Below are 25,366 nucleotides of genomic sequence, written 5' to 3' on the forward strand. Positions count from 1 at the left end.
GGGAAGAAGAAAAAAGAAGAGCTATTATTGGTCCATCAGGTCCACATTTAAGCCAGCTTTATATTAGGGTTGACAACTCTGAGTCAGAAAATTCCTGGAGAATTGGAGAGGGAGCTTGGAGAGGAGGAGGTCCCAACATTATAGAATCCACCCTCCAATGTAGCCATTTTTTATATCTATATTCTGTAGATCAATTGCAATTTCAGGAGATCTCCAGGCCTCATCTGCAGTCTGGTAACCCTAGCTGTGCATGGAAGAGGTAACTGGAGGCATCTGCTTAAAATTAAAAGCTGACCACTTTTTTAAGGTGCTGGACAAAATGTATTGTGGATAAAGGGCTGTGTTGATTCTTTTTTAAACCTCCAAAATGTTGTGTTCCACACAATTCAAGTTTTTTTTTTTAAGTACATAGCATTCCTCTTATCAGACCTACCAAGTAGTGGCTCAGTGCCTGAGCAGACAGCTATTATAAACATCTGTTATGGTATAATCCTAAACAGAGTTGCATCCTCCTAAGCCCATTGACTTCCCTCAGGATTATACTGAGAATCACCACCTTACTGGTTACACTGGAATTGCACCCTTTCACCAAGAAGCTGAATTTTCGCTTTATAACATGAGATAAGTTTGGGAGGTATGTTGTTTATATTCTTTATTATTATTATATGGTCCTTGACCAATACGATTGCAATCATGATACAACCACAGCAGCAGAAGGAATAATACCTGATGATCCTAGAATGTCCAGTCGCCTTTCAGTATCTATTGCTTTCTGCTTGACGACTGATTTTGCCTGTTCTATCCTGAGATCTAAAAGAGCTTGAAGGGAGAGGCCATGTTTTCAAACAGCATTTAAAACAGCCTTTTGCCAACTAGATTTAACTTGATCTTGCAGTACTAGAGTAAATAAACCTTGAGGGTTTATACTATCCATCAGACATTTACAAATTGATAAAATGCAAATTATGGGCTTGACCCTTAACATGATGGTTTCCAGTCTGATCCAGGACTTTGATACACATTTGGGGACTTGTAAGATAACTCTCAGGAACTTGAACTGGACTCTCAAATAGAATGAAGAGGGTGGTGGTCCCCAAAATGAACCATAAACAGTTGGGTCAGCAAATCGGCCTTAAACTGCCTAAGGGAAGAGGGCACAATGTGCCCCTCTTGTGATCTATAAGTTTGTGAGGTACAAACTGAAGATACAATGGGAAAGTGCCATTATGGCTGTTGACTTGGATCCTGGCCTCACAGGCTCTATACACATTAGTGATGTCAACACGGACATTTGGGACAGTGGACTTGGGAGGGCTTAGCCCATTTAGTGAAATTTGTAGCTGACCAACAGTCATATTCCTCAGGGACTTCCACTGTATTGACTCTCTGACTTTTCCTGCATTCTCTATACAATTTTCTTAGCAAAGTGGCTACCAGATTGTGAATTGGATTCCTAGAATGACCTATGCCAGGAAAGTCACATATCCAGAATTAATCTCCAACCCAGATTCTGTGCACGTGAATACAAATTGTCACATTTTCATTCTGTTTTTCAATAATATAACATAAAATATCTAGTCTTCTGTGTTATAGTACGCATAATCCAATCCTATGCATGTTGACTAAGAAGTAAGTCCAACTGAATGCAACGGGACTTACTGTCAACTTTGCATGATACTCAAGGCATAATCTAACATTCAGAAAACTATTTCCTTACCCCAAGAGGATGTGTTCCCTTCTGTAGTTTGTTGTAGGGACTGTATTTGGGTTTCGGGGGCTTCCCAGCAGCTCTGTCTTTGTGCCTTCTACTGCTTATGTGCTGTTTGAAAGGCAAGTATAGCTTATTATTATGGCTATTATTATAGAAATTAATAGCTTCACCACTGAACAAGTCTGGTTCCCCTAAAAAATGTCCTTGTCCAATATACTAATACAGTACTTCTAATCCAAAATAGCATATTTATTTCCGTTTCAAGAGCCCCACAGCAATCTTATATGTGTGAAAAAATGTTTCCTCTCTCCCCCAGGATATACACATCATAAACATTGTGCTGGCTTTTCCACAAATGTGGGCATAAGTTGCAGTTTTATTACTGACACAACACAGTTTTAGCTTTGTAAAAAGCTTCAGTGGGAGACCATCTGGGAACCACATATAGCTGTTTTGAGTACTTTGGAAGAAGAGATGGACAGAAGTATAATAAGCAACTAAAGATAGGTCTTCCTGTGTCTTTTAAGCCTGAATAGGATGGCCAGGTGCAAATAATTGTGTAGAGGAGAAAGTTTTGGTACAGGTAGCTTTTCTACTGTAAAAAATCCAGCTGTAAAAGACTCAAGACCTCCATGTCCTTCCTTTGCACCTTATTTCCTCCATTCATTTGGACTGCTATGTCCTATCATATTCACTTATGCAAGGTTCGGGACTGGGCTGTTAACCATCTTGATCTCTTTGCTATTGGGTTTTATCTGCAAGATTTCCCCTTCCCCTCTCGAGTGAAACAGTGACTGTCTGGCAGAAGCTTTAAATGGGCCTTTAAATTGGAAACAGCCTCCATATGGCGATTGGCTGCAGCAACTGCAGTCTGCAAACACAAACCCACAATCTTGACAGTTTATCAGAGGTATTTTATGCTTGGTAGGCTGACACATGTGACCAGCCACACGTGGCCTTTTTGTATTGCTCCCGAAAGTAGACACCTCTGTGGAGCAACCATTTTTTGCCGTCTGGGTAACACCCTGGTGGGCACTGAAAGAACTGCTGCACAAGCATGGCACGTAATGGTAAGCATTCCAGTAGGATATTTTCAAGTATCCGAACCACTTCATATCTGTTAGCTTTTAAATTTATTTCACTTGTAAGCTGCCTCAAGAAATCTCCTAAATAAATATAAGCATACATATCTTAACCATCATTGGACTGTTGCCTTGTGAGTACAGCCTATGCTATTATTGCCTTGCAGGGGAACATTGACCGCCTAATGAGGACACTGACAACCATAATTTGGCATAAAATATTTGGCCACTGCCTTTATTCAACATTGAGCGTGGCAAGCATGGGAAGAGAAATTTCAGGTGCCCTGAGGGGGAAATGAGGCCGAGCAATGTCAGGCCATCCGTTTAACTGACGCCTAACTCAGCCACACCCTCTGTTGCCATGCCAACACACACACTGCCCAGAGAATGCCAATGCTAGGATTTCTCACCCACCAGCCAGATTGCTGTCAATTTTCCTTCCCCGCAGCGGCAATGGCCCCCTTAGATGAGTCTTGGGGGCTTTTTATTATTAAAGATAAACTTTGTCTTCAAAAGTGGAGGAGAGAGTTTTTCTTAATGATGTTTCAAGTAGACTTGTAGAATAAATAGAAGAAATTGTGGCTTGCTACTATGTGACCTTCAGAGTCATTTACACTGAAGGGCAGGCATAGCATAGTGGCGAGGGTCCCAGACAACGGTTGGGATGAGCAACCCAGGTACCTGAAGCTTCCTAGGTAAGCTCAGGCCAGCCATTCTCTGCCAGCTCAATCTAATTCACTTGGTTCTGGTAAGGATAAAATGGCTACAAGGGGAACAATGCAGCTCACCACCCTGATCACCTTTGAGGAAATCGTAGTTTGCCCAATGAATTTACCAGAAAGAAAAAGGAAAGAAAAAACACTGTGTGAATAAGTCTGAAGCCCAAAGTCATATACTTGCTTGGCTGTATTGTCTGAATTGTGTTGTAGCAAAATGGTGGTTCTGGTATCTGAACTGTGGGCTTTCCTAGCCTTTGCAGGTACACACCATTAGAAAGCAGTTTTCCAGGGATACACGTAAAGCCATATAGTGGCCATTCACTCATTAGAGACTTTTGAGAGTTCCTTGAGAAGCCTGTTTTTTACCATGTATAAAATTTAGCACATTGAGTTTCTGCCACACTTTAATTTCCTCGAGCAAGATTTGTGAAAGCTTTGATATTTCAGAACCCATGTTGTTGTTCTTTCGGAAAAGAACAAACTGCTGTCTCGCCCATTTTCCTGTAAGACAGGTCTCTGTGTAGCCTCCATAGCTGTAAAAACTCTTGATAAGTTCATAGTTCCATCAGAAACCCCCTCTGGATTTGTTCATCTGAGAAGAATGACTGTCACTAAACAACTTTCATTCAGTTTGGAGGTGATGCTTCCCAAGTACAGAGAAGAATTGATTTTTAAAAAACAACTCACATTCCTAAGAAAATTATCTCTTCTGAAAAAAGGACATATTTCTCAACGCCTCTATAATTTTGGGTACACAGTACAGAAGAGCAAATAAAATGACAGACTTTATGAAATACATTGCCAGAACATGTCAGTCAAGAAAAATGTTCTAAGTCCAACAACAGATATGAAGAAAATATACCTAGTGGGCTGGAAAAGCATCTAGAAAACAACGAAAAGTGTTATAAATGCAAGAACTGTACAGAAGATTCATCACAGAATCACAGGGCCAGTCTGCACATCACCAAAGGAACCTAACTCAAGTTAATTCAAAGCACATGGGGGCCCCACCATTGACATACATCCAGGTTATGCTTCATATGGCTGTAATAGTGGGGAAATGTTTCCCAGGTCACTGCTGCAGCATTGGCAGAAACTGTGGATTAAGAGCTCACAAATTAACAGTTCATATGAGTGCCACAGGTTCTCACAAGCAATGATCTGACACAACCTGGTCATCCACTTGACAGTGGCTCCCACATACTCCTAAAGCAAGAGTACTGACATGATAGGTGAGGTCTAGCACATATTAATGATCCTTGAATGTTCAGAAAGTGTGAGCAGCTCAAGACCCTTGGTCTCCATTGGTAGTACCTGTTTAAGTTGTGTCTCAGAATTTACATGTACATCACAAATTTCACAGTGAAATGTTTTGTTCTGAAGTCCCGTGTTTCCTTTATTAATGGGTCCTTTGCCTTTGACACCTGCTCGGGGAAAGGCTTTGATGGTTCCACTTCCATTTCGTGCTTCCAACATAGTTTTGTGCTTCGTGCCTGAAGATGATAGACATTGGAAAGAAAAGCCATTTTTAGCAAGGTATATAATGTTCCTTCTTCTCTCTTGTTACACCTTCGGTTTTGTCCCAAGTAGGTCTCAAGCTCCATGATAGTAATAAAATAAGACTTATGTTCTATTACCACACATTTAATTATTACATGATGCTAATTTATGCTCTGAAGGAAAGTGCCATCAGTATGTAGTGACATGTATGTAAGTGAGGCCTGAGGTGGATGCCTTGTTTTTAGGAACTCCTGCAGCTGCTAATGAAATATCTGCTGCCACCAAAAGAGAAAACCATGACAGATGTTTAAGGTGTGGGTTGGAGTCCTTTTGATACCTTTCAGATCATGTTCATAACAGCCTGTGAAATGTGGGTGCCATTACTGAAACAATGGACAATCTCAAAGAATCTTTGGACAGGAAACCTTTCTCCTTCAATGCTCTTTTGAACTGAAGGGAAGGTACATGTTCTGAATATGTATATATAAGAACATTTCTATAAGCCCTTCAGAGAAGAAATGCATCCAAAGACCTCAACAAAGGCATCAAACATTTAAAGGCATCAAGAGACACCTGCTGGATCAGAAGAATGGTCTAGTCCATCATCCTGTTTTATAAGCCACACAATTGGTAATTCTGGAGAGCCAACAACAGGGCCTAGAAGCCAAGGTTGTTCCCTGATGCTGCCCCCCTAGGAATGGTATTCAGTTTATATGGTTTCATTCCTTGAATAGAAAGAAGAAGCAGAACATAGGTACTGGAGGATGATGAGATGGGATGGAGACTTTGTCATATCATTTATTTTAGTCTGTTTATTTAAAGATGTACTATTCCACAGATATTGTGAGATATACAAACAAAGCACACATATATTTCACATATATTAATGGAGGACAGATAAACAAAGCAGGATCTCCCTGCCAGAATGTCATGATTTTCCAGCCAGTTCCAAACTTGAAACTATGTTCCCTTTCTAGGTCTGTTGGCCCAGGGCCCCCACTCAAACTGAGGAAATTAACTTCATAATATCTGCCCAGCATTTCAGATATTTAAATGGAAAAAGTGACCTGTTACAGTGATTACCTTGCAGGCTGGAATTTTCCAGGCCATACAGAGGAATCGGACAACAATACTTTGGGGGCATAATTTCTGGCCACAGCTTTAGTGTTGTGCAGATGAGCGTTGACAAATACCAAGGGATGGATCCGGCTTCAGAGTGGCCAGCTGACCCAATGAATCCCCCCACACCAGCAGGCCACCTTTTGGAGACTGAACAACACCCCAGTTCAAGCTTCCCTGAACCACCAGGCCTGCTGGGCCCACAGGAGGGTGGTACTGGTGGAGGTCCTACAGGCGTTAGCCTCTATTATGGTGCCCACCATCACCCACAAAGCGAGGCATCAACAAGATGACAGGTGCCAAAACACAACATCAAGACAAAAGGCAATCCCCAAAATATTATGCCATATAAGGAGGGGATGTGGGAAAACGAGCCACAAGCAGGGAGGCATGAAAGAGAGACAGCACATGAGTGGGATTGCCCCTCCTGCCCACCACATGCCTTCCATGAAGCAGGTAAGTGTGTGCAGCTGCCATGCAGCAGTGATCGGTGGTCTGCTGCCAAGTCAGCACCCACACTTAGAATGTTAATGTTCAAGCCACACTTGAATTAAGTTTATGAAAATACAGAATCTGCTTTTATAACAACTTACAAAGTACATGGTCTGGCTCACCTACTTGTAAGGAGGACTATAACTTATAATGTTTTGGAATTTAATTTCCCAATGAAGAAGAAAAAGCATGTTCAAAAGGCTATACTTTGGTTTTGTTAGCAACTATACTCCTAATACATTTTTCTGCTTAACAGTTATGGACCTGTATGCATCAGGGAATGACGGAAATTATGTCCAAGCCCATGTACCATTTTAGGCCTCCAGCACAAAAATACCCTCTGGTTCCTGGTACTGTATGTATGTATGTATGTATGTGTGTGTGTGTGTGTGTGTGTGTGTGTGTGTACGTACTAGAATCAAAGTCTGTTGTAGCTGATATGAGCACTAGAATGGTGGTGGGGGGAAATAGACAAGAGAAGAGAGGGAGGTAAAAAGGAAGAGAGTGATGAAGATAGAGAAAGAGAAACAGGATAGGGAAGAAGAAATAAAGAGACAGGAAAGAAAAGATAGAGGGAAAAGAGTGTTAGCCAGAAATATAGGTGGAAGGGAAGAAATTAAGGAAGAGAGAGATATAAAGGACAGAAAAATATAGAGTAGGAGAGCGAAAAGAAGACACAGAGAGAATTACAGAGAAAGAATGAGAATGTGTGAGAGAGAAATTAAGGGAGGGAGAGAAGTAGATGTAGAGAAGGGGGAAGGGAAGCCACCCCCCCCCCGCGCCTCCTGTTTGCCCAGGAAGCCATCAAGCCACCTCTGCAAGGTGGCAAGACGGTTTCCTTGGCCAAGGGGGACTGAAAGCCCCCCTCCCCCCCGTGCCTCCCGGTATTGCAGTGGACCACATTCTTTAAAAAATCAGGCCAACACTACCTCGGTTCCCATGTGGGAGCACAAATCTGAGGCAGACAAGGTGCAACAGGCCAAATGCTCCCTTGTGCAGGAACAGGAAGAGGTGGAGCAACCTGGCCTGGTACAACCAGCAGGCTACAGCCCAAAGTGATGCCATCCGTATGGTAAACGTCTAGGTGATCTTTTGAATCTCTACTAACTGCCTTTAAAATATGACGCTAATAACTCCTCCTTGTCTGGGATGTGTCACTTCAGGAATGCTTTTAACTTTGGACATTAAATTTAAAAAATCAACTATACAGACAATTTTTTCAGACATGGGAGAATCAAAAACCAATTTGTTACTTATGGTAACTATCAAGCTCTGTGAGTCCACCTCTACCGGCTCATGCTTCACTTTTCATGTCCAACAATGTAAATAAATGTTCCGTTTGCCTTTGGGAATAAATGGAGGGTTGCAGAGCACTGCCACAGTAAAGCAATATTTAGAAGCATTATAATGGAACTTTAGGGAAACTGATCACTTGCAAAAAGTAAAATTCCTCCTTTTCTCTTTCATGAAGGACTTTTTGCATGTCATTTTTATTCTTTAATAGCTAATGAATTCCATGTAATTGCTGGTTTTCTGCCACCTCTTTTTTCCCCCTGGCTTCAAGCAATCTAATCTATTCAGGGCAAGATAATTGCAGGCCTCTTGAGTCAGGAAAGAAATTGCTATATCTCACCACTGTTGTGAGCCTCCAACTGTGAGGCAGAGTTGACAGCAACCTTGCATAGTGAACAGTAAAGGAGTCGCTTGGCCTTTTCTTCCTCTGTCTCTCCTGCAGAACACGTGTTGCTGGTCGCGGCTGTTGTGGGGAGCTTTTCAACTTTAGAGGTGATTTCAGTCATCGTGATGTTGCTTTTCCTAATTTCGATGGTTGAGGGTGTTGATATTGCTGGTGTCCCTGTTGTACTGTTTGCTTTATGGATTAAAAAAAAGAGAGAGACAGAAAAAAATGAGTATTTTTTCTCTATACGAGTAGAATTTGAAGAATGCAATGAGAATGTTGTATTGGGTGAATAGAACCAATCTAGGGAGAAGAGCTCATGGCCAAATCAATTTTATTTTGACTCAATGAAAAAAACTTATAGCTGATACTACACACTCAAGATCGTACTCTTGCATTCTGTGGTTAGAAATCTGCAGAGAAGAAAACCCCTACCCCATTGAGGTATGTAGAGTAGTTAACTTGAGTAGTTAACTGGCAGTCTTGCAGAGCACTCGAGGACGGGAACAGTGTTTCCACGCATAGCCGAAAACAAATGCTGATATATGATGACTATTTTGCTGGACCACTGTGAAAGGACAGATAGTGTATCCAATCTCAGCAGCGCAGAGGGAAATAGATTTTAAAATGCACTTTAGGAGGATGAGAGCTTTGTGTATTCTGATGATATTTTGTAATTAAGTTGTCCAAATAAACTAAAACGGGAAATACAGCCTCCCTATATTATACCTGATGACACTGAAATTGTTCTCTGAATTAGCTCCCAAATCTCATATAGCCATTGGACAACAAATCAGAAACAAGACTGGAATATGGTAGCAAGGAAACACAAAGCCTATGTCTCAGGCACAGTAACATGCCTTCGTGGAACGGAATGACCCTAATAGGTATTATGTTCTGGAAAGTGCATGCAGAAAGGTTTCCCCCTAAAAATGAGTTTAGTTGTAAAAGTTAAGAGTGAACCAGGACATGAACTAAATTTCCCCACGAAAACGCCCCGGGTTGTGCCCATCCCTAACCTTACACCAACTGGGTGTACTGGGTAAGGAAGGCGGCCTCTAGTTTGAAGAACAAGATTGATTCCCCCGTCCTCCACATGCAGCTAGCTGGGCAACCTTGGGCTTGTCATAGTCCCGTTAGAGATGTTCTTGCAGAGCAGTTCTGTCAGAACTCTCAGTCTCACCTATCTCACAGGGTGTCTGCTGTGGGAGGATGGGAGGATGATTGTAAGCTGCTTTGAAACTCCTTCAGGTAGTACAAAAAACAACAGTTCTTCCTAAACACAATATGGCATAGACTGTTGTCCAGCTGGGTTCAGGGATTCAGCTGGCAGCTATTTCAGGCTGACAGTGGTTGGGCACAGATGCCCTGTGTCAGCCTAAAGGGGAGGGAAGAGAACCAAATGGAGGGAAGGGAACCAGTGTAGTGAAATCCCAGGCAGGCCTCCTTGCAGTTCAGCTTAAAGTGAGCTGCAAAAGATTCTAGCTCCACCCTGAGTGGTGGTGAGCTATCAGCTCCCAATCCTAGGATGCCCCCCCCTATAGACCCCAATCTGATCCTGTGGAGAGCTGGCATGCCGCAGGTACAGCTGTTTAGCGGGGTCTGCTGCATGCGGCAGGCAGCCCAGCAGACTCTGACAAGCAGCTCATCCTGAGGAAAGTGCGCTCTTCACAGGATTGGTTGTTTTTTGGGGCTCTATGGGGAGAAAAAGAAGCCATCTAGGTACCCAGTCTAAGAGGGTGTCAGCTTCTGCTCCTGGAAACCATTTTGCCATGTTGTTTTGCTTCCCTCTGCTTCAAAGTGCGGAGAAGTGAAATGAGCCAGCACAAACTGGACTGGTTCATTTTGCAGGGTTGGGGTATTTGGGCTCAAACTGAACTTTTCCCAGACCATGCCCATCCTTAGTTAGAAAGACACTGACATATGGCAAATTTCCACAGTGTGGCCTACTAAGCTGAACAAGCCCATGTATTTTTGTTTGTCATTTGCTTGACCATCTGTTGCAGTCACAGCACAAACTGGAGGGTTTAGACATGACTAGTGATTTGCAGGCAGAAGAAGAAGAAGAAGAAGAGTTGGTTTTATATGCCGCTTTTTTCTACCAGAAGGAGTCTCAAAGTGGCTTACAGCGCCTTCCCTTTCCTCTCCCCACAATAGACACCCTGTGAGGAAGGTGAGGCTGAGAGGTGTGGCTGAGATATTACTGCTCTGTCAGAACAGCTTTATCAGTGCTGTGGCAAGCCCAAGATCACCCAGCTGGCTACATGTGAGGGAGCGGGGAAATCAAACCCAGCGCACCAGATTAGAAGTCCGTACTTCAAGCTGGCTCACAGTCAACACTGTGAACCAACCTGAGACTGATTGCGGGGAGGAGGAGTATACAAACCCAACAAATAAATAAATAGAACTGGGGTAAAGAAGTCGGCTATCTATTGAAAATATACAAGCAAAAATAACCTAAAATAAAAGATGAATGAAACATCAAAAATGCATCCCAACAATGTTTTTTGTTTGTTTTTGTCAAGGAAAAGAGTGCCAAGCCAGACATGGGGATGAGGCAATGAACCTGCTTCCTTGCTCCATGCCTTGCTTCAGGCACTTCTGGTCTTTCCTTGCTCACTTGTGCTATCAAAGTCAGGAAGTGAGAAATCATTCCAGATGGGTAGCCATGTTACTGTGTTGCAGCAAAATAAAGCAGAGGCTAAGTAGCTAACACAAATCACTCCAGCATGAGCTTTTTGTGAGTCAGAAGCCACTTCACCAGATGCATCAGTACAAGTGAGAAAAGCCTAAAGCCTGAAACTTCTGACTAAGGGGAGATAAAGCATAGGAGGGAGAATGCTCAGTAATTTCTACTGCCTGTGTGCTATTAAAATAAGATACCTTATCCTTTCTTATCTCTGACCATGTGGTTATATGAGCCTACCTTTTCTGTGCCAGATTTACAGCAATTAGCTTGAAAGAAGCCTTCAGAAATACACTTTAGAAACAGGATGAGCTGTTTGGTGGTGTCTGCTAGGCTGTCTGGCATACACCGCAGATCTTACCAAACAGCTGATTGTCAAGGCAACAGACTAGGGTTGTGCACCTACCTAAAAAGTCGGACTACCTTGGTTTAGGAGGAAGCCGTCTGGGCCGCTTCGGTTTTGGAGGAAGCAGGCTGCCTTGGGTTCGGAGGAAGCCACCTTGGTTGCCTCGGAGATCTCTGAAGCCTCAGAGATCTTCGATGTGGTGCTTCGGAGCCCATTAAAGTAAAGGGCCAAGGAGCCAAGGCAAGCAGAGCGGGGGCAGTGGCAGCGGTGGCAGCAGCAGTTCTTGCCTGGCTGTCAGGGGTCGGCGTGGACAGGACTTGAGCACCTCTGCAGGTGCATTGCCAGACCCAGGATCTCCATTGGGCAGATTGTCAAGCAGAGCCCAGCCGCCAGGCGAGCCATGCGGTGGGTGAGGGAGCAGAGAGAACGGGCAGGTGTGGTGTCATTGTCCTTATATTAACTGCTCTTGAAAATGTCCCACTACACTAGCCCTTCAACCATCCCTATGCCTCTTCCCATGCTTGCCTGTAAGCACACCATCAGGCAAAGCAGGAAGAGCAAATTATCTCCCCCTATTAATATCTGCCTTTGTGTGGCACTAGGTTTGAATTCTAGTTTTTGCAAATGGCTTCATGATGGATCTTCTGAACTATTTCTTTTGCAGCATCTAATAGACTCTTTGCATCTGTCGAATTAACTCCATAATGAAAAGGATCTCAGTTACTTATGCTTTTTAAATTAGCTTGAATGGGGCCTTTGGAAATACACTGAAGAAACCTTTCTACCATCAGCAGAACAACCGATTATATTCCTCCACTGCATCTGTAACGTCTAGGACCGTATTCATCTTCTTTCTCTGTTCTACTGCTGCTCTCCTTTTGGAATTTTTAGTCCTACAGTTTCAACATGATTAAAGTGTAAGCCATCTCTCCATGCAGGGAGACAATCAGCTCTAACAACCCTAGAGGTGAAACCAAAATTGCCTCTATAGGCAGGAGATATAATCATGCGGTATAATTACAGTCGTCAATCATGCTCTCTGGAGAAAGGTGTGAAGTGTGGTAAAAGGAGAAGAGAGAGAATAGACTGTTTATTCCTTTCTTTAAAACTTCTCCTGTCCTTATCAATCCTTAGTGTTCCTTGATTAATTCTTTGGCTTAACGTGACTTGACACTTCAAAATCACCTGTCACGGGCATCAAAAAAGGTCATTAAAACCACTTCCTAGTCAAAATAACAATGGCCTAGTTGAAATCTGGGAAACTTTCAGCTTATATGGTGCATGAAAAGAGGCAAAACTTTCTTATCAGCACCCATCAAATTAATGGACTGTGGAAATGCATTAAGAGTGATAGGACTCTAAACAAAAATATGATCAGAGCAGACCCAATTTTTTCTTCATGGGTTCATTCTATAAATTTGCTGTAGGTTCAATGCATAGTCTCTACAAATTAGCCAACCCAAAACAACAACAACAACAGAAACCCTAGAGTCATTATTTGTTTCTTTATATAGGGCTGCATAATTTATGGTATGCATTCTGGTCCTCATAACAGTTGAAGGATTTGTAACTATGGAGTTTCTCCATAGTTCTTTATGGTAACAACTTTATTGTGACTTTCCTTGAAGGGGTCCACAGCAATGACTGTGTATCTTGACACCTCAATGAGAAGGCTGAGAGATAACAACAAACCCAAGGCCATCCAATGAATTTTAGACCTAAACTGCATTGTGTTTATGTCCACTATGCCCATTTTCATTAATAGTTAGCATAAACAATGAGTCCCAGAGTCTGTTTTCTTCTTTCTAATCTATCCAAGCAAATATCTTGGATGACTTTATGAAATCAAAACAAAAGAACCCAGCATTTATTTAATTTGATAGACCTAATTTTTTTGAAGTGCAGGAGACAGCTTTGAGAGAATGCATAACCAAAGGGTCTGATCCAGCCAAAGTTCATTGAGACCAAGGCTCACAGAAATTAACAGAACAATTTAGTTGTGACTAACAAACCACACTGGTTTCAATGCACATATTTTTACATATATCTTTGCTTTCTTCTATTGTGGAAACTCAAGGCAGTGTTCCTTAGTTTTCAGGCAATTTCCCATTCAGACGTATACCTGCTTATATTTAGCAAGGTTGCTATTCCCATGTGCCTTCTAACTATAAGCTGCTAGATTCCTATGTACACTTACTTGATGCATGGTTACTTGAAAATAAGCCCAAATGATCTCAATGGGGTAAAAATTAATTAACAATGCTGTACAGTGTAATTAACTTTAGTGAATCAGGGATATGATCTTTGTATTAGAAGATATGGCATTCCAACATGCTTGCTGATCTCAGGTTCCATTGTATAATACATTTCCTATAAAAATAAACTCCATTTAATTCCATTGTTTTTCATTTTCTGACGCTTACTACTAAGGTCACAATCTCTCAAGATATACTCCAACCATAAGGCTCACTGAAAAAAACGTATTTCATTGATTTAGAATGTTCTCAAGAATTATATTATGTTCTACTTGTAGAAACAACATGCCTAATACCATTCTAGAACATGTGCATTTGTCACTGTTATCTGTATACATTCACACATACTACAGCTAACTATTAAAATTTAGTGATAAATTGATTAACTGAAGTATATAATGCCATAAGCTCAACATGAGGAAAATTTTTGAAAGCACTGAAGAAAGTATAAAACATCATATTTATTTAAATTTTTCTTTAATTATTTTAAAACAAAGAGAAACAAATAGTTCAAAAGGAAAAAGAACTTTAAAAACCCCTATATGTTTGGCATTCAGCTTCATCAGGCAGAATCTACTCTTAGATACTTAAGATACTTTTTCAATTCCTTCCCATACAACACTTGAAATGCATAGGGGTTATTTAACCATTAAAGCGTCTTTTCCTTCTGCAACACTTGTTTCTTTCTCTTTGTTTTGCCTTGGTACAGCCCCTGTTTCTTTTCCTTTCTTTAAAACACTTTTATGCAACCTTTCCACCCAATTTAGGGACCTAATGGTGGCAAACAGTCCAAAACATTTACAAATGTTTAAAATACACATATATAAAACCATCAAACAAAATACAAAAATGGGAAACAAGGTCAGTGAGAAACTGCCAGACAAAACAGAAAAGGCTTCTCCCATGGATAGAAGGCAATGATAAAGGGGGGACTCATGAAACTTCCTGGGAGACAATGCCATAATTTTGATGGCATGACCAAAAAAACACAGTCTCAGGTTGCTACCTGAACCAGGGTACCTGAACATCGCCTTAATGTAGGTTCATACAAGTAGGTAGGTTCATATAAGTGTACAGTGCATGGCCCCCTTCCACCCAATATCCCCTAATCCCCAGTAATTTTAGGAAAAGATTTTGGCCATTTCACCAACAAGCAAACTGGTATTCCCATTGCAAGATACTATATTAAAAGCCACAAGGGTTTCCAAGGGTTTCCATCAATTTCATTTTGATGAAATTGACTGCTGAAATAGAAGGAAAACTGGCCCTCCCAGAAGAACTCGAAATACCCCCCTCCCCAAGATTTTGCTGAATGGGGTGGATAGAATGAATGTCAAGCTTTTAATGAACTTACTGGTTTGAAAACAAATTTATTGTTTTAACTCATGTTGTCACCCACTCTGAACTACCAGGAAAGGGAGATAAAGATTATGAACAGAAGATAAGATTTGCCAGTTGGTCAATGTATTCATTTTAGCCCTTGACGAAATACTGCAATGACACAGCGCCCTGGATAGAAATCAGAAAAGCATTCGGTGAGCACATGATATAAATTGGTTTTGGTGATGCGGGCAAGCTGCATTGTGCTATTTTCACACTAATGGCCTGCAGTAATTATTCATTATTGCAACTGTCGCAGCTCTGTTTTGGCACTGCCACAAATGCTAATAATGTGCAAAACGGGACGTCAGCATCCAGTCACAAAGAATGCTTCAGTGTTCATAGCAATTCCCTTTTTGATCTTCATCTTAATATAAACAAGCATTTAGGCAGTCTATTAAAAAGAAGACCTAGAATACAGGGGGGGGAAATAAACCCCACAGTTTATTTTCCCAATAAAACAAAATACATATATAAATAGCATCTGTGGATTCTCTGTAATGTGCAGATCACATCATGAAGTGGGAATCCAACAGTGAATTATTTAAGGACTTAGGTTTAATTTGGTAAGCCAAATAAACTTTTAATTAATTCTCTCTTGGCATGCTTCCTTAGTGGTTTTTGACACCGAATTCAACATGTGCTCTTTTTGAACTCTGTCAATATTGAGAAAAGGTGGCATTCAGATTTCACACTCATCTCTTTAAATTCATAAGAAGCATATGTTACAAAGAATCTGTTTAACATTTACAAGTAGATCAAGTGCCTTGCCTCAAATACATTTGCTGTGGTTCGGAGAACTGAAAATCTTATGCCATTTTATGCTGAACACATAATGATCATCAGTAAACCTTATAAAACCCAAACTGACAAATCATCCACTACCTGATTGGCCCTCATCCAGGAATAGCCCACCTAGGAAGTTTAGACCAAATCAGGGGGCAGCCAGGAAGGGCTTAACAGGGAACCAGGGGGACTGATCTCTGTAGGCTGGAAATGACCTGCAATTCCAGCAAATCCCCAAGTCCCAACCTCTCCCATCCTGCAACCCCTCTGCCTTCCCCCCTTCCAAACAAGTTCCCCCCTTCCAAACAAGTCCTTTCATCTCAAGGAGCTTGGAGATGAGTTGTCATTGTAGAGTCCCCCCTCCAAAACAGCCATTTCCCCCTGGGGAGCTATCTCTACAGTCCAATTCCAGGAGATTTCCAGGCTGCAGTTGGAGGATGGTGACCCCTTCATCAGGAATGTTCCTTGTGGTCTGGAGGCGGAGCCTCAAGAGTCCAAGGGTGGGCAGGAACTTTTGCCATGTAGCCAGGCCTCAGGAAGACCACAGTGCAGGTGTGCATCCTAGCACACTTCATATTCCTGGGTACAATGGGCTTTGCCTCTAGTCTGGAATAAGGGAGAAAGCAGAAGCAACCCACATTCTGCTTACATGAACAGAGCACAAACAGAGCAAAGATGGGAGAAATTCCTGCTAATTCTTACTGCCACTCTATCTCAAACTGTTCTTGAGGATACTCTAACCACCAGGAATAGCTGGAGTTGAAAATATGACCATATGCTAAATGAAAGGAAAGTTTTATATCTGGGTTTAGAAACAATGGGCTAAACCCAAATATTCTCTTCAGCAAACCATTTTGATGTATTTATTTCAATATCTCCCCCCCCACACACACACACTTTTCTCTTAGTACCAAAGAAGGTTCAGCTGCTAGTGGAATAGGAACTTTTGCTCCAACCTAGAACACAGACGTCAGTATAATCATGGTGATAGCTGGACCATGGGATTGCCAGGAACCAGACTCGACTGAATGGCTGACATCACCATCACCATTACCATGCATGGACTGACCTGGATAGCATAGGCTAGCCTGATCTCAGAAGCTCAGCAGGGTCAGCCCCGGCTAGTAAATGGGTGAGAGATCACCAAATAATACCAGGGCTATGATGCAAAGGCAGGCAATGGCAAACTTCCTCTAATGTCTTTTGCCTTCAAACCCCCACTGGGTTGCCATGAATCAGCTGTGACTTGACAGTCACCTTATTACTATGCATCAACTGGGAGGAAAAAGCCCCTCGTCTTTATAGAGAAAAATGCAGAAAATAAAGAACCAGTAATGTAATTAAGGAGTAGCAATAAACTAAGATATTCAGTCACAGGTTACAATATTAAGAAGCCAATGTTATTTCAGGAAGTGTCAGGGTAACTGTAGATAGGCAAAATTAACAGGCCTTATTTATTTAGATTTATATTGGGCTCCATCCTAGGAAACAATATATCTATAAGTACTATAGCACAACACATGTGGGGTTCTCTAATTAAAAATCAATCTCTGAAATGATGTACAGTTTCCAGTTCTAAACAGTCACTTTAGTCTTCATGAACCTTGAGATACGGAAGATTTACATGAAATGTAACAAGCCTCTGACCACTTTCACAGGATACTTGTCCCTTAATTTTGTATGTGTATCGTTGCACTCCCATTGGTTCATTTTATTTATTGCAGATGATGAAGTAAATTTTGTAAAAAAGAGTCTTCCTACCATATCCGGCTGTTCAGTTTTCCACCAAATGCCTAAAAATGGCATTTGTCAACACTGGAAACAGCTCGTCCAACACCAAGTCCTAAGAGTGTATAGAAAGAAACATAGTAGCAATTCTATAGCCTGTCCCATTACTGTTTTTGAATCGGATCCAAATAGTTTACAGCAGTGTAGATTGGGTGCAACTATAAGAGTGTTATTTTAAAACACAGTGCTAAAAATAGTTCACATTGTTTTGAAAGGAAAAGTATTTAAAGGAACCTTCCTTCCATGCCAGTTCTGTGAATCCGTGGATGGGTGAGTAAACAGGCTAGCTCCCACTTGTAAGAATGAGATATAAGGCAGAAGGTGAAGGGGTCGAAGGGAAACACACATGTCATGCACAGCTCAGCCAATTGCCTTAAGTAAGGCTGGTGCCTTTTCTGCCAGATGCATTCATCTCTAGCCACAGCAGCCTACTATCTAGACAGTGCAGAATCAGGCAGCTGCCATTTTGGTAGGGATGTCACTTCTCAGGTGGGACCTGGGGTCCCCTGGTATTACAGGTCACCTCCAGACTACAGTGGTCAGGAGAGATTACCCTTGGAGTACAAGGCTGCTTTGCAGGGTGGACTTTATATCACTTTACTTTGCTGAAGTCCCTCCTTCCTCAAATCCCACCTACTCAAGGCTCCACCCCCAAAGTCTCTAGGTGTTTCTCAACTCAGAGCTGGCAGCCTTACATTTGGGGTTGAGCAGGAATTTTTTTAGTTCATGCTGTAAAATCGGTTTGAGAAATTGGACAGTTGTGCTTTGCATGACTACTGCAATAGAGGAAGCCATTCTAATTTGGCCTGAACATTTAATTGGCTGGCAAGGCCCTAATGAGCTAGAATAACTAATATGTAGTCTGGGTCAGGTGCCAAAACATAGGAAATTGTGGAGAGCGCCTGAAGAATCAAAGTAAAGAGAAAATTTTCTGAAGTCAATCTTTCATTGCTTACCAGCCTAGGGGGACTAGAACAAGGAATGTCTGAGACTCCAGCCTCATTGAAATAGTGAAGAATAATGATGCTCTGTGATCCTTCTCAGCCCCCCTTAAGTATTTTGGTACATAAGAAGTTATGTATTGCATGTACTACTGTGTAGAGGCTTTGAGCCTGAAGAGTATCTCCAATAATCTCCTCTAATCTTATTTTATTTAAAATCATAATATCCCACTTAATCCCTCAAACACAAGGCAACCAGCAAAAGATCTTGGACAACATATAAAAAATAGGACACAGTGAAAAACACTACACCACACCATACAAACCAACCCACAGCCAAATCTGCCCAAACAATCCATCCTCCACCAAAAGCCTTGTGAAATAAGACTGTTTTACACACCATCCTATATGCAGATTGAAGATAGCTGCCACACTGACCATGGTAATGGGTTCCAGAGGAACAGACCTATGACAGAAAAAATCCTTTGATGTAACTGTTCCCACATGGGCAATTCTAGGACAGCTGGATTGAAGAGCTTAGCTGACATACAGGAATATCTCATGAGATGTGATACATTTTAAAACTTCAGGTAGAACCACCAACTTCAGGTTGAAAAGATTTCTGTGGAGGATACAGCCTGGAAAGGGCAGTGTTAGGGAAGGGAGGATTTCAGTGGGGTATAATGTAAGCTGCCCATCCGTCCCAACTTCCGCGGTACACTCACACCTCTGAAGAAATTGCCCCAGGTCCTGCCCAGATCTTCAAAAATCTTGCTTGCCAATTCGTTCCTGGGGCAGAAGCCATGGCCGCTCCAAATCATGCCACCCCAGGGCTGATTTAAGACCAGAGATTCTCTCCCATCCCTTTTAAGAGAGTCCCTCCAGCTGGCAGAGGGCGCCACTTCAGGCAGACAAGAAAACACTCACTGCGCATGTACATTGTAACAGACTGCAGTACCCAGCGTACGTAGCCGGCACACAGCACGGGGTTTCCGTGCAGGGCAGGCCGGGAGATGCAGTACATGGACGGTGAGGGGCAGAGCCCAGCAAGTATGCTTTCTGATGGCGATGTTACCACGGCTGGGGGCTAACTGCCGGCGACAAAGACAATGCCTCAGTGGGGCGGCAAGTTGCCCCCATCCAAGCGGCTGAAGCTGGCGTCCGCCGCGGCTTGCAGCCAGTGGCTAGTCTCGCTGCGACTTTGCGCAACTCTGCCCGGCCCTGGCTGCCCCGCCTTTGCAAGTGCCCGGAAACAAGGCCAGGGAGCGGGCCCATGGTGGGGGGAAGGCAGGAGCTGAGGGGAAAGGGCTCTTGCCAGGGAGGAGGGGGCTCTTGCTGGGGGGGGGCGAGCTGGGCCCGGGCCACCACCTCCGCCTACATGACCTTCAGGCCGGGCTGGCCCTCTTCACTGTCATGGAAAACTGAAGTAGGAACAAGGTTTAAAATAAAACTTTAAAAGCTACCAGGTTAGTAGTATTCAGCTATCAAATTGCAGCTCCTTCAGTTATAACCAAAAGGTGCCATGTATTGTACAAGGGCATAGAGTGTATTGTACAAGGGCATGGAGTATTTAATTTCTAATGAGAACTGAGACGGCTAAAGTGAGTTTGGAGGAAGACTCACAATGAGAAGATCTTATAGAATGCAGACGAAGGCCTATGAGATGTTGGTGAAGTCAGTAAAATGCATTTTTTACTCTGCTACCATCGCGTCTGCAGACTCACACCCAGGTCAACTATTTAGGATAGGTCAGTTTCTCACTGCCCTGGTAGAAGGGCAACAAAAGTGTAGCCAATTGGAGATCAGCTGTGAGGCATTTGAAAGTCATTATGCAGACAAAATCTCGACAATCCGCCATGAACTCCCTTCAAGCTTAGACACAGAAAGTGAACTAGAGGCCCCTTGGCCATCTTTGGAGAAAACATGCTCACTGAAGTGAACAAGATGCTAACAGCAGAGAGGCCAACCACATGCCCACTAGACCCCTGCCCATTGTGGCTCCAAAAAACATCTGATATAAGGGGCCCCCTCTGGGAGATAATCAATCTATCTCTCACAATGGGAGAGTTCCTGGAGGGACTGAAAGAGGCAGTGGTATGCCCACTACTGGAAAAAAAATCTTTAGAACCACAAAAGCCCGATAACTACCGACCCATCTTGCACTTTCTGAGGAAGATGGTAGAAAGGGCTGTTGCAAATCAATTAAAGGCATTCCTGGAAGAAGCTTCGGTCCTAGACCCATCTTGGTCAGGTTTCCGGCCTGGCCATGGGGTAGAGACAGTGCTAGTCACCCTGATGGATGACCAGTTGGACCATGGCAGGTTGGCGCTGCTGAAATTACTAGACCTTTCAGCAGCGTTTGACACCATGAGCTCTTAGCTCGTTTCCTTGCCAGTGCTGTAATATGAGGGACAGCCCTTTAATGGCTGATCTCTTTCCTCTGGGGTCATGGACAGAGGGTTGAAATAGGAGAGAGAACATCAAACCACTGACAGCTTACTTGTGGAGTCCCACAGGGAGTGGTCCTCCTATTTTATTCAACATCTTCATGCGCCCTCTTGCACAACTGGTACAGAGGTTTGGGCTGGGTTGTGCAGATGACACCCAGCTCTTCCTCCTGATGGATGGCCATCCTGACTTGCCCCCAGAAACATTAGCCAGCTGCTTGGGAGCAGTGACAAGATGGCTCAAGCAGAGTCATCTGAAGCTCAATCCTTCAGAGATGGAAGTCCTGTGACTCTCAGTGGCTCACTCCGCCAGGATCCTGGGCATGATCCTGGATGCTTCCATCATAATGGAAGCCCTGGACACAAAATAGTGTGGCTGGCATTCTACCACCTCCGCCAAGCCAAACTACTAGTGCCCTACCTGGGCCCCAAACACCTAGCCACAGTGATCCATGCGATGGTCACCTCTAGACTGGACTTCTGTAACACGCTCTATGCAGACCTGCCCTTAGCCTTGATTCAGAAACTACAGCTGGTCCAAAATGCAGTAACTAGGGTCCTCACAGCAACACCATGGAGGTCCTACATTTGGCCCATTCTCCATCAACTACAGTGGTTGCCAGTTTGGTTAAGAGTGGTGGCCTCTAATCTGGAGAACTGGATTTAAGTCCCCATTCCTCTTCTACAAATGGCCAGCTGGGTAACCTTGGGCCAGTTACAGTTTTCAGAGGTCTTTCAGCCCCACCTACCTCACAGGGGGTCTGTTGTGGGGAAAGGAAGGAAAGGTGACTGTAAGCCACTTTGAGACTCCATTAGGTAGTAAAAGGGGAGGGGGAGTTAAAAAAACAGTTCTTCTTCTTGTATGACCTCAAAGATAGATTCAAGAGGATAGCGGTGTTGGTCTGAAGTACCACAACAAAATTAGAAACCTCAAAGTCAATTAAGACCGCATGAACCCAGCATTCACATTTCATAGTCTGAGATGTGACCCTTGCCTCCTTTGTCTGAGCCCATGGAGGTAGGGAGATATATTTGATTGATGTGTTGCAAATGTAAAAATCAGGCTATAGAATTAAGCACTCAATAATGAAAAAAGGAAGAGAAAAAGGACAGTAACCTCATGCAACACCAATTCAGGGGCTGGGTGTTCTCCTTTTGACTGTGTCCTGAAGTGACTTGTTTTTGTTAATTAATGGTACACAGCTTTGTAATGAAATCTGTATTCTGTTTCAACTGTCAGTCCCTCCAGTTCAATGCACAGTTCATCAATCCTGAAAGAAATTAACTGCATAAATGGGATTCCTGCTAAAGTTAATTGAACAAAGCTGGCAGGAACAACAGTTGGAGGTTGAAGTGTAGGTGGAGAAAGAGCAGGGTAGGAAAATGGGAAGCAATTTCTGAACTGGGGGATCTTTCTGAGAAATGTTGTTTAAAGAAAGATGACTGCAAATGAGGGAAGAGAGGGGAGAAGAAGTAATTTATTCTGAGTCTATTTTAAGTAAACTTGGTTTTGACTAAATTTGGAAGCTGTCTTTTCAAGCCTATAATATAGATTTTTCCTTCCTCAGTGAGGCAGAAATAGAAACAATTTTGAGAAATTGTGAATGAAAGGTTTTCTGCTCAAGGATCTTTTGGGGAATGAGGTGGTGGCTCAAGCTGCCATTCTGGGCATTTAATTAATAAACTTATGCAGAGATGTTTAAAAATCCATTTCTGAAATTAGGACAAAGGACAGGGATTTGAACTTCAAAAGTAGATCTCATTATCAAGACCAGAGAGGATCACAGTGATTTTAACTGCTCCATAAAAGTCACCGAATTTCTGTTAGACTTTGACTTCAAGGTACTGGGTTTAAATTCCATAGCTGCATTGTTGTTTTGGAGGCTGCAGAGCCACAAATTAATAATGTAAAATGGGACTTTGAAGAAAACAGCCAGAAACACCATGGTGTTGATGCCATGTAGATCTTGTGTGGCCCTCTTTTATCAAAGGAATCCTTAAAGGGGTCATCCAGCATGTGTTGTCATGTATTCAAATGAATGCCTAAGAGAAGAACGCTTAAAATGACAGCATGCAAATTTGGTTTCAGGTCCTGTGGGGAATCCCTTTGTCACAGCATTCTCTTTACAAAGACAAACTCCTTTTCTGCACACCCCAAAAATAAAACAAAAAAGTAAAATCAAACTGCATGCCAGTGGCTAAAATGGAGGGGACAAGGGAGGCAAGATGGATTTGATTCAACTTGCATCACCTTCTATTTAGGCCAGAAGATAATCCATTCACCTTCCTTAGGTGGGTAACTAATTCATTTTTTCAAAATGATGCAAGCTTCTAAGACTGATCTTTCAGCAACTTACATCTCTGAAGTTCATTTATGTCTCAGAAGATATAATCACGAGAACTTACAGCTATGAACAGGAAAACTGAACAACAGAAGCCCTGGATCTTAGCATTCCAAATTGCCATATCTGATGCTAAATTGAGTAACTGGTGATAAATTGATGACCGTTGAAAAGTCTTGAATGATTGAGTCTATTTTCAGGAAAGGTATTGTATAAACACTTTCAGAGTAAAAGATCCTGCATTGTTGCTGGAGATATGTATACAGAGTTGTGACTCGGCTGCCAACTTGGCTATTCACTGCGTGCTCAAAGAAACTGTAATGTTTGATTGTAAACCATAAGAAGAGGTGTCTCTGGGGCACATTAGAGGAAACAATCATCGCTGAAACAAAGCTGCCAACCACTGCCTCACTTAAATGTTCTGCAGTGGTAAGGCAGTAGTAATGGCTTCTACCATTTATTCACTGCTCTTCAGCTTCACCTTTTAAATACTTGACATTAGAATGCATTGCCAAAGTCTGGCCCTCACTTTCACCCGACATTATAGAAAAGTTATAATGATTAAATGATGCAGGTTTTTTCCCCCCTGCAGAGTGACCCACCAAGCTTAATACACCGATATATTTGCTGTTGTCAAAACCAGCAGAGTGACAGACCCAGGACATCATGCAAGACGAAGCTTACCTGAGCACTCTACAAATAGTCTCAAAGCAAGAGATCGTAAATGTTGCACCGAGGAGGTCACCTCTATAACCATCACCCCCAAAGAGCTCATCAACACAACAGCCTGAATCAGTCTCAGATGGTGTTGAATTCTGCCCCTGAATGGTGCTGCATCTGCTGCACCATCTTTCGCTCATCTGCATTGCCTTCCAAGCTGAACTGTCAAGCCAGCCTAGCTAAAACTAGAACTTTGTCTCCCCCCCAAAAAAAAACCCCGGGGGGGGGACCTTCATCCCAAGCCAACATCTGGTGTTCACTGATTATAACCAGAAAATCAAGCCTGTGCTGGAGTACACCTGTGAAATTTTGTACTCAACGATCCTGCATAACTATTCATTTACATTTCAATACATCTTTACCTCATACCACATACCACAATCAAGATATAATTCTAAATTAACTAAAATGCCCAAAGACATGCCATTATATTCAAACAACAGTTTTTCTAATGCCATTATATGGTTGTATTCTTATAATACCAGGATTTTTAAATGCGTAATTATGAGGTTCATTTTCCAAGTTTGTTTAAATTAGAAACAGCCACAGATTCTAATATGCTGGAGACACCAAAGAAAACCATCCCATTAGGAAAATTTCTTCCAGGAGGATCTCCTGCTGCCACTGAACCATGTCCATCTACCACAGCAATAGTTCTCAAACCAGAATCCACAGGTCACCAGTGGTTCACAAATGGTACACCACGGAGTTCCCATAGAAGCAAAGCTGAATTCGAACCTAGCTGTCAGGTTGAAGTTGGAGGTGAATGGTTCACTGTGCCAGTTTCTCAGAGCACACAAAAGCAAGATGTGTGGGTGGCAGCAACCACAACAGCTAGCTTCACAAAGCTCCCAACACCATTAGCAGCTGCAGCTGTTCCTTTAAACTTTGGCTTTGTTCTAGGCCTGCTGCTCGAGAAGCAAACAGAGAGTCATGACCAGATTAATTTCCTCCAAGAGAAAAGCACTATCAAAACAACAGCATCTGCCGGAGGGGGTCCCCAGGCATCGAATAAGGCTTGCAGAAACTGCAGCTGCTGAACTGAAGAATGTGTAGATGTGTGTCTGCACAGGGCAAAGCCAGGATACATTCTTGTGTATTTTCAGATTTAATAAAAATTTATTATTATTTGCATACCCAGCTGGGCAACTCTCTTTCTCTCTCTCTCTCGCCAATCAAACATCTTGAGTAGGCATACTCTAGTACCCACCAGTTTGACTCATGTTCTTCTCCCAAGCAGGGAGCCAGCTGGTTGGCCAGCTGTTCTCACATATCTTAACAAATTCAGGTTTGTCCATTTACATGACCACAATGTTGGACACAAAGGCTTTCTCACTGCAGTCACTGCCCCTCCCCCCCTTTGCAAGCCATTGT

At 42.6% G+C, this 25,366-nt stretch overlaps 1 protein-coding gene across 8 annotated transcripts in view; it reads right to left on the reverse strand.

Moving 5' to 3' along the window:
* ZNF385D (zinc finger protein 385D) overlaps nucleotides 1-25,366 on the reverse strand; it is a 411,072-nt gene that overhangs the window by 4,312 nt on the left and 381,394 nt on the right. For 7 of the 8 annotated variants that reach the window (XM_077302505.1, XM_077302509.1, XM_077302502.1 and 4 more), the window contains 3 exons: nucleotides 8,257-8,493; nucleotides 4,827-5,005; nucleotides 1,718-1,819 (listed from right to left, as the gene is read on the reverse strand). In XM_077302505.1, coding sequence (XP_077158620.1) covers nucleotides 1,718-1,819; nucleotides 4,827-5,005; nucleotides 8,257-8,493 — 518 coding nt within the window. Of the gene's footprint in view, nucleotides 1-2; nucleotides 820-1,717; nucleotides 1,820-4,826; nucleotides 5,006-8,256; nucleotides 8,494-25,366 lie in introns of those variants that run through there. The other variant, XM_077302507.1, reaches the window with a different exon arrangement.

The sequence above is a fragment of the Paroedura picta genome, chromosome 11, assembly GCF_049243985.1.
Source record: "Paroedura picta isolate Pp20150507F chromosome 11, Ppicta_v3.0, whole genome shotgun sequence".
Taxonomy (NCBI): domain Eukaryota; kingdom Metazoa; phylum Chordata; class Lepidosauria; order Squamata; family Gekkonidae; genus Paroedura; species Paroedura picta.